Raw genomic sequence first — 17316 nt, 5'->3', positions numbered from 1 at the left:
TGCTGGCTTGATAACGAAAGCGATACAGAGAACTGCGGGCCAAATAAATGAAGGGAGAAGTTTAAAATCATTGTTTTGCATTATCCTGCCTGCATATAAAGCAGCCAGCTTCTCTTGAATAGCAGAAGCGCATGACAAAAACATAGGAATCGCCCTGCCAGGAAATGGAAAGTTTGGTTTGAAACCAAAAGCCACAGGTAATCAGAATTTGGATAAGTCAATAAATTGAAGGCATGTTGAGTGTGCCAACGCTGGAGCTTTGGGGACGGCTCACGATGCCAATACCCGCTGGCTCCTCAGATTTCAAATTGAACTGCAGAAGAAGAACAGTCTGCAAGAACTTGAATTCACAGACTTATAAGAACATACAGATCCTAATGTTTAAGTAACAAACCATTATTTCCACTTATTAAAAAGACAAAGAGCTTCTCTTTTGCCCTTGAATAGTCAATTATGTTAGAGTAAAACCTAAAATTCCTGGATCTGCTAATCTTAGCAAACAAACGGGGGATTTCACAGTAACTTCATTGCAATGTGAATGTAAGCCTACTTGTGGCTAATAAATAAATTTTAACATGAATAAAGTGCCAACTCCTGCGCTCACCACCCCCCACCTCCCAACCCCCAACCTCCCACACCCCCACAGAAAGCATTCTTTCTGGATATATCACAGTTTGATACGCCTCTTGCTCTGCCCAAGACTGTAAGGAACTACAAAAGCTCATGAATGTAGCCCAATCCATCACGCAAACCAACCTCCCATCCATTGACACTGTCTACACTTCCCGCTGCCTCGGAAAAGCATCCAACATAATTAAGGACCTACGCACCCCAGACATTCTCTCTTCCACCTTCTTCCGTTGGGAAAAAGATACAAAGGTCTGAGCTCACATACCAACCGACTCAAAAACAGCTTCTTCCCGACTGCTGTCAGACTTTGGAATGGACTTACCTTGCATTAAGTTGATCTTCTCTACACCCTAGCTATGACTGTTAGACTATATACTGCACTGTCTCATCTTCTTCTCTATGAACGGTATGCTTTGTCTGTATAGTGCGCAAGAAACAATACTTTTCACTATATGTTAATACGTGTGACAATAATAAATCAAATCAAAGGAGCAAAAAAAAGCAAAAAGGCAGAGTTTCACTGATGTCCGTGTTAAAAATCATCCTGATAAACTATTGCAGTTACACATCACAGGTCTAAGCTAGTGTTAGTGTGTTCAAGGAAAGGAAGCATTTCAAAGTACAAATCCTGCAGCAGAAACCAAAGGATAGGGACTCAATGGTTGCTCATGGCAAGTGAGCAAGGAGGAAAGGGTCACCCAGGAGCACAGCGGCAGTCCACTGAGGGAGGGTCAGGACTGGCAGCTCAATATTCCAGGCTCTAGAATCTTCAGGCGAGACAGAGGGAGGCTGCAAGAGAGAGGGTGATGTCACAAGATTGATCAAGGGATATTTGCCCTTACTAACCAAGGCTCCGAATACAAGAGCAGGGAGGTTATGATGAGGTGTGTAAAACGCTGGTTAGGCCACAGCTGGAGTACTGTGTGCAGTTCTGGTCGCCACACTATAGGAAGGATGTGATTGCACTGGAGAAGGTGCAGAGATTCACCAGGATGTTGCCTGGACTGGAGTGTTTCAGCTGTCATGAGACACTGGATAGGCAGGGGTTGTTTTACTTGGAGCAGAGAAGCCTGAGGGGGGACCAATTATGAGCGGCACAGATAGTGTGGCTAGGAAGGGAACTGTCCCCTTAGCAGCGGGGGTAAATAAGTAGGGGGCATAGATTTAAGTTAAGGGGCAGGAAGTTTATAGGAGATATGAAGAGAAACCTTTTCCACCCAGAGGGTGGTGGGAATCTGGAACTCACTGTCTGAAAGGGTGGTAGAAGTGGGAACCCTCATTGAGATAGTATTTAGATGAACACTTGAAATGCCAACTGCTGGAAAATGGAATTAGAATGGGGGCGGCACTGAGGCACAGTGATTAGTACTACTGCCTCACAGCGATGGAGAACATCCTCTTGGGGGTGGGGGAGAAGCAGGGGTGTCCGCTGCCACACTGCAGGCGCTTGGTGAGGAGGGAGGGTGGGTAGGGGTGTCCACTACCACTCTGCGGGTGTTTGGTGGGGAGGAAGTTTTGGGGGGGGGTGGGGGGGGCATGTCTACTCTCCTCCAGGAGGAGGGATTCGTTCCTTGGTGGGGAGGAGGGGTCGCCCACAGAGTGGCAGCGGACAGCCCTTCCCCCCACCAGAGATTCATCCGCACCCCCCAACTAATCAGTGAGCGATCGGGCCTCCCCCCCCACCACCAGACAACGATCAGCCCTCTTGCCTCCCAACCCCCACCCCCCACCAACCGAGATACATCTGACCCGCCTCCTCCTCCCCCCCCCGAGAGGATGCTCTGACCCTCCTCCTCCTCCCCCTGCCCTCAGGATGATCTGGGTCAGAGAGCAGGCTCTGAAGCCGCTTCGGAGGTTCCCCTGCAAAATAAAAATCAGCTTCGGGTTTTTTGTTTTGCAGGTCGCTTACAGCGCTGATCCGGAACGGACCAGGAGACGGTAAAGTGGGATTCGGTGGGAGAGTTGGACACGCGGTTCATTAATTTGATTGAAATGCATGCTAATGTATTTAAATAGACGGGCTGCCCGATTCGGGTGCAGACCAGATCCACGCCCAAATCAGGTGTCGGTAAAGCCACAATCTGCTCGGATTCAGGTGCAGACCGTGTTAAAGGCCCGACGCCCAAATTTACCGTGATTTAGTTTGGGTGTGAATTTTTGGTAAAATCGGGCCCTATGACTCTGTGGTTGCCTGAGTGTTGAAGAGTCACAACTGCTTCATGGTCCAGGGACACAGGAGTTGGTCACTCAGCCTATTAAGCTGGTTCCCCTCTTAATTCTTTGGCAGTTTCTCGGGATGGAGGATGACTTGTTTTCTGGAAGCTTGTTACACCATTCAGTTAGATCTTGACTAATCTGGACCTGCATTTACTCTGTTCAATTCCATTTCCCTCAACATTTCTTGCCCTTGAAAAATCAACAGATCTCAGTTTTGACGTTTTCAATGGACTGGGGAAATGTTCCAGATTTCCCTCGGCCCTTTTAAACCGCATTACTTTTTTTTCTGCTAACAAATTCACGTTCTAGAAGTTGCAGGTCTGATAACCGTGCAATCCTCACACTAGCACAAAGGACAGGATAGTTGTTACTGAGTCCAGTAATAACAATCAGAAACGAAAGTAGTTGCAGACGGCAGGACTGATTTGAGTATGAAAGTGGAAAGGATGTTGAGGGAAGGAGAAGTAGAGGACTAGACCAACATGTCCTGGATCATTTCAAAATGAATGATGCTGAACTGATAGCCTCAGGAAAAGAGACAATATTTCAATAGTTTAGGTTGTGAACAAGTAAATTGAAAGCAGGATTGAGAATTGAGGGCTGCTGCAGACCCCTGGGCAGGTTAAGTAGGATCAACTTGGTTTTGATGAGAGGGAATGAAGGGAAGAGGAGAGGGAAGAAACCCCACAGGGTAGAGGAAGAGACATCCATAGAGAGGAATCAAAGAGCGGAAAAGGAGCAGAGGGAAAGGAGGGAGAGGAACACAGGAATTAGTTCAAACAGATTGTAATATTAGTGATACAAAACATCCTAAGAGATAGCTATAGTACAATGTGTTCATTTAGTCTCCGAACAATAAAAGCGTGTTTGGACAAAGTTGGAATAAAAAATAAAGCTGCTGGTGAAACTGGTGAAGCAAAAACATTAAATGATGTTTTTCAAAAATTATTCGCTGCACAGGATAAGACTGACCTTCCGCTAAATCTCCACAGTTTACCCTGTATCCTAGAGGATTTTGAACCCAGTGTGACAGAGATAAATACACCAACAACAGACTGAATTTAATCCAGAGTTTTCACGGATTCTATCATGTATGTCTTCCAACAATGGAAAAAAAAGCATTGGGGGCTTCGGGAAGTTTCCAGGAGCTGGAAGCAGGCATTCTTAGGAATTATATTTATGCATGATGACAAATCTTATGCAGCTAGTTTAACCTAACATTAACAACTGGTCCAATGACAGAGTGGGTGGCACAGTGGTTAGCGCTGCTGCCTCACAGTGTCAGCGACCTAGGCTCAATTCCAGTCCCAGGTGACTTTGCACATTCTCCCTGAGTCTGTGTGGGGTTCCTCTGGTGCTCTGGTTTCCTCCCACAAGCCACAGTGCTGGGTCGATTGGCCATGCTAAATTGCCCCTTAGTATCAGGGGGCTATCGGGGTAAATGCATGGGGTTACGGAGATAGGCCTGGGTGGGATTATTGTCGGTCCAGGCTCAACGGGTCAAATGTCCTCTTTCAGAACTGTAGGGATTCTATGAGCTTATAAATCTTAGGGCAAGATTGAGGAGACCTTTATGGCAATCACTTCAGAAATAGTGAAGATAACAGGCTGAAAACGAAAGTGAAGAAATGAGGCCTGCCTGATTAAAAAGGGAAGGATAATAAAATTAGGCAGACATAGTAAATGATGGCGTAAAATATTGTAGCTTGGTTGCAAGATGTGTTTCATGAATATGCAATAGATGGAATTAAATTAACATAAGTAGAGAAAGAAAGGGACTTTGTGCAACAATAGTAAGCTCTCATCAATTTTAATATCTGCAATATGGCAAGCTAATTAAAAAAAACTGATAGAATACTTGGACATGCACTTTGAACAAGAGCATCCAGGTTTTATGATTTGACTTTACGATGCACACTTCAAGCCACAATTAAAACATACACATGTATTAGAGAAGACACAAGGAGGAGAAATAAAGATCCCAAATAAATTAAGATTAAAGAACATTGAGCTTTATGGTCTAATAAAAGGATGCTTGGATGGGGCCTCATTGAGGTGTGTTGAAATATTAAGTGGTGCAGATAAGGTAATGCAAGAAATTTAATTCAAAGTAATCCAGGAGAGGAGGACTAGCAGACATAAATTTAAATTATTGAAAAGTAAAGTGATAAATAGCTGAGTAGTCTGTCAGGCTGGATATTAAGAAAAAATATCACGGAGGATGTTCGGAATGCAGGTGAACCCCGGAGATCTCGGGCACTAAGAGAGATTTTGATACACTTTTGCTAATTCAGGATTTTTCTTGTGTTTGTTTACATGGTTCACGAGGAAGCTTATTTTATTCACCTTCTCACAAGAAGAATATTGCAACCCTGAAGTTTCATAGCATCCCTACAACGCAGAATGAGGCCATTCGATCCCCCGAGTATGCACTGACAACAATCCCACCCAGGTCCTATCCCTGTAACCCCACATATTTGCCCCGCTAATCCCTCTAACCAATGCATCCCAGACACTAAGGGGCAAGTTAGCATGTGGAGCGTGGGAGGAAACTGAAGCATCGGGAGGAAACCCACTCAGATACGGGGAGAATGTGCAAACTCCACTCAGACAGTGAACCAAGGCCAGAATTGAACTCGAGTCCCTGGAGCTGTGGGACAGCAGTGATAACCACTGTGCCAGCGTGCTGCCCAATTTAACTTAACAGAAAAGGATTTTGCTCAAATAATATAGCATAAAATCAAATTATTTAATGACCGTGTACTTTCAGAATAATTATACAGAATGGTATATTTAATTCTTGTATCTAGGACACCTGCAGTCCAGCACATCTGCAGCATTGTAAATCACCTGCCAACCTCCAATCACTGATTTATTTAACCAATTTCTCCTCAGTTAACCATACTGATTTTCTCAAATGCTTAACTGTCAACACAGGTGAGAAGAATCTATTGCTACCAGTCTGAAACCAGCAAGTAAAATAGTGAGAACCAGGCAAATCATTGAAAGGAATGTGCTAAATTGATCAGCTATGCTCTTTTATCTGTCAGCACACTCTGCAAATACACTTAAGACTCGGAATGTAACAAACATACAAAAGGTCTACATGACTCTCAATAAACTGCAAGCTTACTCAAAATATTGCCCGTGTGCTGTTGGAAATCCATTTGTTAATATTTATCCCAAGAGGATTACACTTTCGTTGGGGTTTGGCACTAGCATATTGTTTCTCTCCAGAAGCATGCTCTGTTTGGTTGGGCTTGGCTCTGACACTTTAGGCTGTGCACCAATGTTGATTTTTTTGGCCTCTATGTTTGAGATCTTTCTGTATGTAGAGTCCACCCATCTACTTGGGAGTCCCTCCACTGCTTGATCAATTTGGCGAGTGGGCTGGTGCTTGGCAGATGGAGTTCAATTTAGATAAATACGAGGTGATGCATTTTGGTAGATTCAATCAGGGCAGGGCCCTACCAGTTAATGGTAGGGCACTGGGGAGAGTTACAGAACAAAGAGATCTGGGGGTACAGGTTCATATCTCATAAGAACATAAGAAATAGGAGCAGGAGTAGGCCATCTAGCCCTTCGAGCCTGCCCCGCTATTCAATAAGATCATGGCTGATCTGTCGTGGCTCAGTTCCACATTCCCGCCCTCTCCCCATAACCCTTAATCCCCTCGCTTATCAAAAACCCATCAACCCGCGTCTTAAAAATATTTAGTGAGGCGAGGCATCTCCTTGAAAGTGGAGTCACAGGTGGACAGGGTGAAGAAGACATTCGACATGCTTGGTTTGTGACGTCCATGGTAGGGAAATTGTTGGAGAAGATTCTTAGGGATAGGATATATGCACATTTAGAACTGAATAATCTCATTAGCGATAGACAGCATGGTTTTGTACAAGGGAGGTCACGCCTCACAAATCTGGTTGAGTTTTTTGAGGAGGTGACAAAAACGATTGATGAGGGAAGGGCCATGGATGTCGTCTACATGGATTTTAGTAAAGCGTTTGACAAGGTCCCTCATGGCAGGCTGGTGCAAAAGGTTAAATCTCACAGCCTAAAAGGTGAGCTAGCTAGATGGGTGGACAACTGGCTTGGTCGTAGAAGACAGAGGGTAGCAGTGGAGGGGCCTTTTTCCAGTTGGAGGTCTGTGACTAGTGGTGTTCCGCAGGGCTCTGTACTGGGACTTCTGGTGTTTGTGATATATGTAAATGATTTGGAAGAAGATGTAGCTGGTGTGATCAGAAAGTTTGCGGATGACACAAAGATTGCTGGAGTTGCAGATAGTGATGAACACTGTCAGAGAATACAGCAAGATATAGGTAGGCTGGAAAATTGGGCAGAGAAATGGCAGATGGAATTTAATCCAGATAAATAAAATGTTTATAAAATGTTGAGAGGAATAGATAGGGTGGATTCTCAGAGGCTATTTCCCCGGGTTGAAATGGTCGCTACGAGAGGACACAGGTTTAAGGTGCGGGGAGGAAAGTACAGAAGTGATGGTAGGGGTAAGTTTTTCACTCAGAGGGTGGTGAGTGAATGGAATCGGCTGCCGTCAGTGGTGGTGGAGGCGAACTCGCTGGGGTCTTTTAAAAGACTTCTGGATGAGTATATGGGGTTTTATGGGATTGGGGGTTATAGATAGGTGTTGATGTGATCAGCGCAACTCGTGGGCCGAAGGGCCTGTTTGTGCTGTAGTGTTCTATGTTCTATGTTCTAAATGCGAAGCGATGCATTTCGGTAGATCTAATGTAGAGGGGAGCTATACAACAAATGGCAGAACCATCAGGAGTATAGACACACAGAGGGACCTGGGTGTGCAGGTCCACAGATCCCTAAAGGTGGCAGCACAGGTGGAAAGGGTGATAAAGAAGGCAAATGGCATGCTTGCCTTTACTGGATGGGGCATAGAGTATAAAAGTTGGCATATGATGTTGCAGTTAAATATAGAACATTGGTTAGGCCACATTTAGAATACCGCGTCCAGTTCTGGTCGCCACACTACCAGAAGGACATGAAGGCTTTGGAGAGAGTACAGAAAAGGTTTACCAGGATGTTGCCTGGTATGGAGGGTCTTAGCTATGAGGAGAGATTGGGTAAACTGGGGTTGTTCTCCCTGGAAAGATGGAGGATGAGGGGAGACCTGATAGAGGTGTATAAAATTATGAAGGGCGTAGACAGGGTAAACAGTGGGAAACTTTTTCCCAGGTCGGAGGTGACAAACACAAGGGGTCACAAGTTCAAGGTGAGGGGGGCAAGGTTCAACACAGATGTCAGGGGGAGGTATTTTACACAGAGGGTGGGGGGGCCTGGAATGCACTACCAAACAAGGTGGTTGAGGTGGACATGTTGGGATCGTTTAAAACTATATCTAGATAGCCACATGAACAGACCGGGAATAGAGGGATACAAACGAATGGTCTAGGTGGGCGCATGAGCGGTGCAGGCTCGGACAGCCGAAGGGCCTGTTCCTGTGCTGTATTGTTCTTTGTTCATTGGTCAGAACATTGAATACAGGAGTTTAGACATCTTGTTGAAGTTGTACAAGACATTGGTAAGGTCACATTGGAATACTATGTACAGTTCTGGTCACCCTATTATAGAAAGGATATTATTAAACTAGGAAGAATGCAGAAAAATATTATTCGGATGTTACCAGGACTTGATGGTTTGAATTAGGAGGAGGCCAGATAGAATGGAACATCTTTCCTTGGAGCATAGGAGGCTTAGTGATGATTTTATAGAGGTCTTTAAAATAATGAGGAGAATAGATCAGCTCGATAGTCAGCATCTTTTCCCAAAGGTAGGGGTGTCTAAAATTAGAGGGCATAGGTTTAAAGTGAGAGGGGAGAGGTACAAAAGGGTCCACAGGGGCAATATTTTCACACACAGGGGATGAGTTTCTGGAACAAGCTACCAGTAGTAGAGGCGGGTACAATTTTGTCTTTTAAGAAGCATTTAGACAATTACATGAGTAAGATGGATATTTAGGGATAAGGGCCAAATGTAGGTAATTGGGACTAGCCTAGTGGTTAAAAACTGGGTGGCATGCATAAGTTGGGCTGAAGGGCCTGTTTCCACGCTGTAAACTTCTATGACTCTATGTGCTCCTTCCCTGGCCACTTAGTCCAAGTCCTAGTGTGATCCCTACTGAGCTGGCTGGTCTGATTCCTCTACCACCAATGAAGCTTGCTTGTCCTATTGTGGTATGTTTTTCAAGTCATTCTTACCAATGCTCTAGTAGGTATACAGTGGCACTTAATAGTTTTTGCAGACCATTATATATCAGCTTCAGACAGCCGAAGTCTAGTATCGGAAAGTAAAGGAAAATGATTTTAATGATTTCCACATGTCTCCACAGGACTCTTCCTCAAACTTAGTTTAAAGAATGAACTACAATCACTATTGGGATCAGTCTTTAAGTGTTTAAAGGTTACTTTTCAATTGAAGAACAGTTAGGCTGGAAATCCCCCCTATTCAAAGTCAGCCAAGACAACATTCCAGTCTCGGCCTTCCTTAGTCACCTGATATCCCAACCATGGTGTTTGAGTGATGAGCTTTAAAGGGGGAAACAAGAGTACTCAGTGTTTAGAGAGGTCTGGGTAGAGAGCTGTAGGATGCACGGTCACTCAGAGATGAGAAGAAAAGACTGAAGGATTTGAATTTTTGGAACACCTTTCATTATCTCAGGACATCTCAAAGTGCATTACAGAATTTGTAAACTATCCATTCCTTGGTGTTTACATCTCAAACAGATTCTGCCCCATTCAGTTACATAAAGTAGCCTACCAAATACTAGTCTGCTATTATCTTAACAAACTCAACATTAAAACATTAAGAGCACTGAATGACTAGAGATAATCTCACACAGATCTCAACATCCACTGAATGCACCTCTTGTTACTGTTTAGCATACACCTGAGTGGAGGTTCAGTATGTGACTAATGTTCAACACAATGACACCAATTCAGATGAACCCAAACTTGTCCACTTCAGACTTCAGGTGCCACTTGCTGGTAAGTTCAGGTAGGTGCAGCTGTGTTCTGAAGGCTCGCTGGTTTATTTTATCCATAGTCCCAGAGTGGAAACCAGCAGGAGACCTCATGAATTTATCAAAATTGGATTTCTAAAGTATCAATTTTAATACTTCAACTGAAACTTGAGTGGAGAAGGCACCAGACACCCCTGCTGCTCCCCAGGCTGAAATCAGCATGCAGGTGGAAGAGGTCCTCTACAGATAGAGGAAGTTGCTCCACTAAGCCCCACACAACCTCTGCTGCCCTGGAACATCTACCTCCTCTCCCACCAGACCCTCCCAAGATTTGCTTGATTGTTCCTGGCAGGCAATCCACCCTGTGTCCTCTTCCTGCCCTGGGATGGGCAGCATTTAAATAATTCCCCAGAGTTCAAAGATCCTGTGCCTCAAACTTAAAGCAGAAAGAGTGCTTCATATTCATCCTGTATCCCTCACATCCATTCCAACTAGCCCAATCCTATCTCAGAGTTAACGTTGGCCCCTTGAATGCAGAACTGCACAAAGATGGTGAAGGAAGTCAATCCAAACTTTTAAGCTCGAACCTACACCCAGAGTAAATGCTTACTCTTGAATGAAACTTGTGTCAAGTAAGTGAAGAGTCTTTTTTTTCATGGGTACTGGGTGCAAAGTCACATGGGAAACACCATCAATGCTAACAAAAAACTCAGCATTTACATTAAGGGATGAGAACTGCTTCTGCTGACTTTAATTTTGCAACATTGATGAAAATGGGAAAATCAATAAGATCATGGCTGATCTTTTTGTGGATTCAGCTCAACTTACCCACCCGCTCACCATAATCCTTAATTCCTTTACTGTTCAAAAATTTATCTATCCTTGCCTTAAAAACATTCAATGAGGGAGCCTCAACTGCTTCACTGGGCAGGGAATTCCACAGATTGTGTGAAGAAGTCCCTCCTCAACTCAGTCCTAAATCTTCATCCCTTTATTTCGAGGCCATGCTCCCTAGTTCTGGTTTCACCCGCCAGTGGAAACAACTTCCCTGCTTCTATCTTTTCTATTCCCTTCATAATCCTATATGTCTCTCTAAGATCTCCCCCAATTCTTCTGAATTACCTGTGACAATTTTAGTGCATGGAGCTATTTGTGTGCATGTAGCTGTGTGGTCCTAGCTGTGTGCGCGGTGCTGTGTTTTTCAGTTGTATTTTCGTACCACATTGAGCTGCAGCTTCTCTCTCACCTGCATTTATTTTCCTCCTTTGAATGCCAGGAAGACTCCGCTCTCCTCAGTCCTAGGTGAGTGAAGGAGTGATACATGGTCAGGTATGTGTCACTGATGCTGTGGATGCCATCTGGCTCATCATACACATTTTCCCAGTATGCTTTCAGGGCTGTCGTGCCAGCTGGGTAGTTCCCAAACAAGTAGAAGTCCAGCTGACCAATGATCTCTTGGTTAACCGCAGCCTCAAACTTCCGAGCAAAAAATGTTGGTCTTGCCGTTTGCTGTGCAGATTAAAAAAGTTTGTTATTTTCATTTACTGTCTATAAACATCTGTGATGGTTTTGGCCATGTTCCTAAAGGATATCTATCACCATCCACCCATCCATCAGTATAACATTTACTCTTTCCAACATCAATGCACAGTGGTAGCCGTGTATACCTTCTACAAGATGCACTGTACAACTCACCAAGGCTCTGTTGACAGCACCTTCCAAACTCGTGACCTTTATCTCTTCAACAGACAAGGGTGGCAAATACACGAGAGATCCATCACCTGCAAGTTCCCCTTCTAGCCACACACCATCCTGATTTGGAATATATCGCTGTTCCTTCACTGTCGCTGGGCTGGACACTTAGTATGCCCTTCCGAACAGCAGTGTGGGTGAACCTAAATTACATAGACTTCAAGAAGGCTGTTCACCATCACCTACTCGAGGGCAATCAGGGATGAGCAAGAAATGCTGGTCCAGCCAGCAAAGATCACACCTCATCAGTTTCTCCAATCTTTCTCTAACCTGATCTCGTCCTGGAGGCTTGCTCTCTGTTTTTTGAATCCCACTCGCACCAAATTCTTGACTGTCCACCTTTCCTTCCCAGCCTCCCATTCCAGCTAACATCAAGTGCTGTCCTCTCACCTCTAATAGGAACATAGGGCTTGGGATAAGGAGTAGGCCATTTGGTGCTTTGGGTTTGCTCCACCATTCAATACAATAACGGGCTAATCAGTTATGGCCTCAATTTAACTTTCCTGACTGCCCCTCCTCATAATTTGTCCTGCCAAAGTGCACAAGTTCACATTTTCCCACTTTATTCTCTGACTGCCAAACCTTTGCCCACTCCCTTAAGCTGTCTATGTTTGCAGATTCTTTCCCTGCTCTTGGCAACTTAGGTTCCTTCCTATCTTGGTGTCATCAGCAGATTTAGCTACCACAGGTTCAGTCCCTTCATCTAAATCATTGGTGTAGATCTTCAATAGTTGAGGCCCCAGCACTGGTCCCTGTGACACTCCACTAGGTGCCGCTTGCCGACCCAGAAAAAGAGCTATTTCATGCTATTCTCTGCTTCCTGTGAGGTAACCAATCCTCTATCTATGGTTATGTGTTGTTCCTTACACCATGTAAAATCATAGAATCCTAGTGCAGAAGGAGGCCATTTGGCCCATTGAGTCTGACCACAATCTGACCCAGGCCCTATCCCCATAGCCCCATGCATTTACCCTAGCCAGTCCCCCTGACACTAAAGGGTAATTTAGCTCGTCCAATGCTCCCTAACCAGCATATCTTTCGGACCGTGGGAGGAAACTGGAGCACCTGGAGGAAACCAACGCAGACACAGGGAGAACATGCAGACTCTGCACAGACGGTGACCCAAGCTGGGAATCGAACCCGGGTCCCTGTCGCTGTGAGGCAACAGTGTTAACCACTGTGCCGCCCCAAAGCAACTTCTGATGCAGCATCTTATCAATGCCTTCTGGAAATTAAAGTACTATAGTAAAACTGCTGTAAATGTTGTCCTCGCTTCCTCTCAACCTTCTGTTCACTATCACTCCATCTCCAATCTCCCTTTCCTTGTCAAGTGCTTGCGAATGTGGCATTTCCTCCAAATGCTTTCACAGTTCCCTCTGAGTCATTCCACATTAGTTCCTGTCCTCCTGAAACTAAAATAACCCTAACTGAAGTCAGGAATGATATTCTGTATGATTGTGTGTGCTATTCTGGTGAACTCCTACCATATTTGTAGTGGGAGTTGATCAGAATGGCTGGCACAACCTCAGCCCAACTACCAGAATGTGAGTTATTTTTGTAATCATAGAATCTCTCCAGTGCAGAAAGAGGCCCATCGAGTCTGCACAATCCAATCCAGGCCCTATTCCCATAACCCCACGTATTTACCCTGATAGTTTCCCTTAGCAGTAAGGGGTAATTTAGCATGGCTAATCAACCTAACCCGCACATTTTTCAGACGGTGGGAGGAAACCCGAGCACCTGGAGGAAACCCATGCAGACACGGGGAGAATGTGCGAACTCCACGCAGAAATAGGAGTTTCATTTGTAGTAATAGTAACGTTAGTACCACCGAGGTCATGTTTGTTAGCGAGTATTGAACTGAACCTGGAAGCGATGGAAATCCTGTGGTTTGAAGTCATTGGGAGAGCAGCCGCACCAGTCCACGATGTGTTTGTACTGGCATTTACAGCCTAACTTCCGATTCCAGTTGGTAATGCGCAAGTTGTTATCGACCATGGTCTCACAGAGGTGACTATTCTCCAGCACCGTGTGAAAGAAGGACTGGATCAGAAAGACATTAAAAATGTTAGCATTTGGAAGCATTCCTACTGCATGAAAAACATCTTTCACAACATAACCTTTAGATCATGATGCATCCTGGATTTTTTAAGATGGGCGCGGAGGAGGGGGGGGCAATAAATTATTAAAACTGACAAAAATGTATCGTGAAGCCTCTGATTTATTTATATGGCAGTGTTATGTGTAAATATGGCAGCTCTAATACAGAACATCTCTCCCTTTGCAACAGTCTTTCTTTACTTAAGACAGCAACATTATTAGAGTGAGTTTAATTAGTTTTGAGTCATGGCAGTGTGATGCCTGCATGATAAAACAGCAATCTAATGCTACATCAAATGCAATTTTCTGATCTGAGACTGATTGATTTTGGTTATCGCAGGATATTAAGGGACATGGAGTTAGATTACAGATCAGCAATAGTCTCATTAGAATCATACAGCATAGAGCAATATAGCACAGAAACAGGCCCTTTGGCCCAACCACTCCATGGTGCTCTCCCAGCTAGACCAATTGCCCACCTTTGGTCCATGTCCCTCCAATCCTTCCCCATCCCAGTACTTTTCCAAAAGCTTTTTAAATGTTGCTATTGAACCTGCCTCAACCACTTTCTCTGGTAGCTCACTCCATGTCCACACCACCCTCTGCATGAAGAAGTAGCCCCTCAGACCCCTTTTCCCCTCGCACTTTAAAACCAATGCCCTCTAGTTTTCAATTCCCCGTCCCTGGGAAAAAGAGAGCATGTGCGTTCATCCTAACTTTGCCCCTTATGATTTTGTGCACCTCAATCAGACCCTCCCTCATTCTCCTATGCTCCAAGGAATAACACCCATTGAATGGTGGAACAGGGTGGGTGGGCTGAATGGTCTCCTCATATCCCAATGACAGGGAGCAGTGAATGCAACTTCTGATTAATCTCATTCTGACTGAGTTGAATGCAACACGGATAATTACATAAAATATTGCTGGTATTCAATAAAACCATATTAGCTGTCAGTCTAAAGTATCAGCTTGGCCATTTCATGCAGCTATAGTCCATGCTCAAATTACATGGTATGTGACCCACAATAATGCACCCATTCCCTCCTCAAAATTAGATGAAAGGCCAGTGAATATGGATTTTATCCTTGAGCAGTTTGATTGAATTCAAACAGTCACATATTTCACTTGAGTAAGCAAAATGCACCCAATTACCTGTCACCCTGTGAGCTTTTATTAAACATCCAGCAGTCAAAGCAACATAATGAGTAAAAAAAGACCTCTGGGAGAAAACAGAATGAGACTGATGGTAGAAAATACGTAGACATGTTTTTACAGTGTGAGCAACATAGCAAAGGACAAGTCCTGGGACACGGCATTAAGAGTAGACTATTAGGTGATGTATTTAAAAGTCGTTAACTGCGCCTTAACCCATACTAACTGCGAATGGAGTTTACGTCTATCCTGCTATACAGTTAACTGAAGATATAAGTGACATTATTCTATTTTCTTCTCTCCCTGCCATAGGCTTTGCTCTTGTTCCTGAAAGATCAGACAAGAAACTCCCAGGGACCTGTTTGTTTGTGTTGTAATAAGGACTTAATATTGCTCCTTTGGTTACTTCAGGCTGCCTCTAAACTGTTTCACAGTCAATACGGTCCAATTATAACATGTAACATGCAAGTTATCTACCATCCTCGCACAAATGGTGATTATTCTTCACGGCCATGCGGAAGAAGAGCTGGGTTAAAGTCTTGGAGCTAAGCCAAGTATTCATAATAAGACCACCTGGAGAAACAGATGCCTGGCCACTTGTTTCTGCTTATATGGCTTGCAGATGACCTCATTATGAATGCTTGGCCAAACTTCAAGTTTCACTAATAAATTAGCTTACCAGGGGACTTATTAATTAGTGTCTGTATTAATTGATTGACATATTTATGAGGTTATAATAGGTTACTCTTTCTTTGAATTTTTTTTCACTGCAGATTTATTTGGACAGGATTAAGAGGCATGAAATGAGGTAAAGCTTCAGTTATTGACAATATAATGACTTTCTCTGATTGGCACATTTATCAGGTTGTAAGATCTGAAGTAAAAGCAAAATACAGCGGATGCTAGAATCTTAAACAATAACAGACAATGCTGAAAAACTTAGCTGGTCTGGCATCAACTGTGGAAGAACAAAGTTAATGTTTTGAGCAGCATGACTCATCATAGACGCTGCCAGACCTGTAGATCTGTTCCTGCATTTTCTGTTTTCGTGTAAGATCTAAGATTTCTTTAAAAGCAGATTTCTGAATGGGTTTTTTTAAAGGTATATTTCAAAACTTGCCATTGTTTGCATATGCTTCTATATTGGTTCTATAATACATACTGGCCAAGTAGGCATGCAGGATGCAGGTATCCAGGGAAAAGGCACAGAGGGAGCATGAGGAGTGGGTAGGAGAGATGGACGGTTAGGATTATAGGTCTAAACAGCCTTCAATGTGACTGGGCCCAGGTCAGGCCATCTAACCAGCCTACTTCACCACACACCCATCTACGTGGTTGTCTACAGAGGTGGCATGAGCAGCATGGTGGCACAGTGGGTTAGCACTGCTGCCTCACAGCACCAGGGACCAGGCTTGTTTTCCGGCTTGGGTCACTGTCTGTGTGGAGTTTGCACGTTCTCCCCATGTCTGCGTGGGTTTCCGCCGGGTGCCCCGGTTTCCTCCCACAGTCCAAAGGCGTGTGGGTTAGATGGATTGCAAAATTAACCCTAGTGTCAGGGGGATTGGACAGGGTAAATATGAGGGGTTGTGGGAATAGGGCCTGTGTGGGATTGTGGTTGGTAGGGATTCTATGACAGGCCAGACTCCATTCCCTCCGTCATCTCCCTGGAATGAAAATACAGCGGGCAGGGGCTGGGTCAGAAAATTCCTGACTTGAGCTTTCCATCTGGATGGTGAAAATTCAACCTACAGCCACAAGTTAATCAGCATCCACAGAGATAATGAGCATCTTCACACAGCAAATTCTCTGCCTCTGTTGTTATCCAATGAGTTGAATTTCTATTTGTTTGAAAGCAACCTAAAATCCTCTGAAGCAATTCTTCAGTCAATCTCCACATTTCATCTCTGACCAACAGCGCGCTTCGCTTCGATGTAAGTGGTTTTGGCAGATGATGGAAACTGGAACATTGAGTAGAAATGATTTGAAGTGTTAAGATTTACACTATCACCCATAGCTAAACAGGACCCTGAAAATAACAGATGATGCAGCAGTCTGCTTTACTCCATCTCTCCAGATAGCTGCTGTTCAAACAGGAAGAGAGGAATTCATCCAGAGCCAGATCTGATAGCATATTTCGGCCACAAATCTCTGAAGCACTCTGCAGGATTGCTGGTTATTAAACAGCTCCCTCCTGGCCCCGTGTGCTTTATACCTGTGACATCAGATGGCCCACTTGCCCGAGGGCTGAGTTAAGTAAAGTAAGGGTCCTCTCCCACTGCCGCTGGGACTTTACCCACAGCAGGGGAGGGCCCTGTCACGTGCCCAGACCTGCAAATTTCACCAGGGCCAGGCTGGGGAAACGCCTCCTCTTTGAACAGCGTTATGTCCACCAGGGGCACTGGGGCCAGGTCAGGCCAAGGTATTCATTCCCCCTCCACTCCAACCCTGTTGATCCTAGCCCTCTTCCCCAACTGACC

At 44.5% G+C, this 17316-nt stretch overlaps 1 protein-coding gene across 1 annotated transcript in view; it reads right to left on the bottom strand.

Moving 5' to 3' along the window:
- Nucleotides 1-17316, bottom strand: part of xylt1 (xylosyltransferase I) — a 310055-nt gene that overhangs the window by 40962 nt on the left and 251777 nt on the right. Inside the window, exons 13-14 of the mRNA XM_080206192.1 lie at nt 13454-13630; nt 11082-11344 (exon numbers count right to left, since the gene is read on the bottom strand). Coding sequence (XP_080062318.1) covers nt 11082-11344; nt 13454-13630 — 440 coding nt within the window. The remainder of the gene's footprint in view (nt 1-11081; nt 11345-13453; nt 13631-17316) is intronic.

This window comes from Carcharhinus amblyrhynchos, chromosome 18 (assembly GCF_965287045.1).
Source record: "Carcharhinus amblyrhynchos chromosome 18, sCarAmb.v2.hapA, whole genome shotgun sequence".
In the NCBI taxonomy this organism is placed as follows: domain Eukaryota; kingdom Metazoa; phylum Chordata; class Chondrichthyes; order Carcharhiniformes; family Carcharhinidae; genus Carcharhinus; species Carcharhinus amblyrhynchos.
Note: the sequence above shows the minus strand (reverse complement) of the source record. Positions and strands in the feature narration are given on the sequence as shown.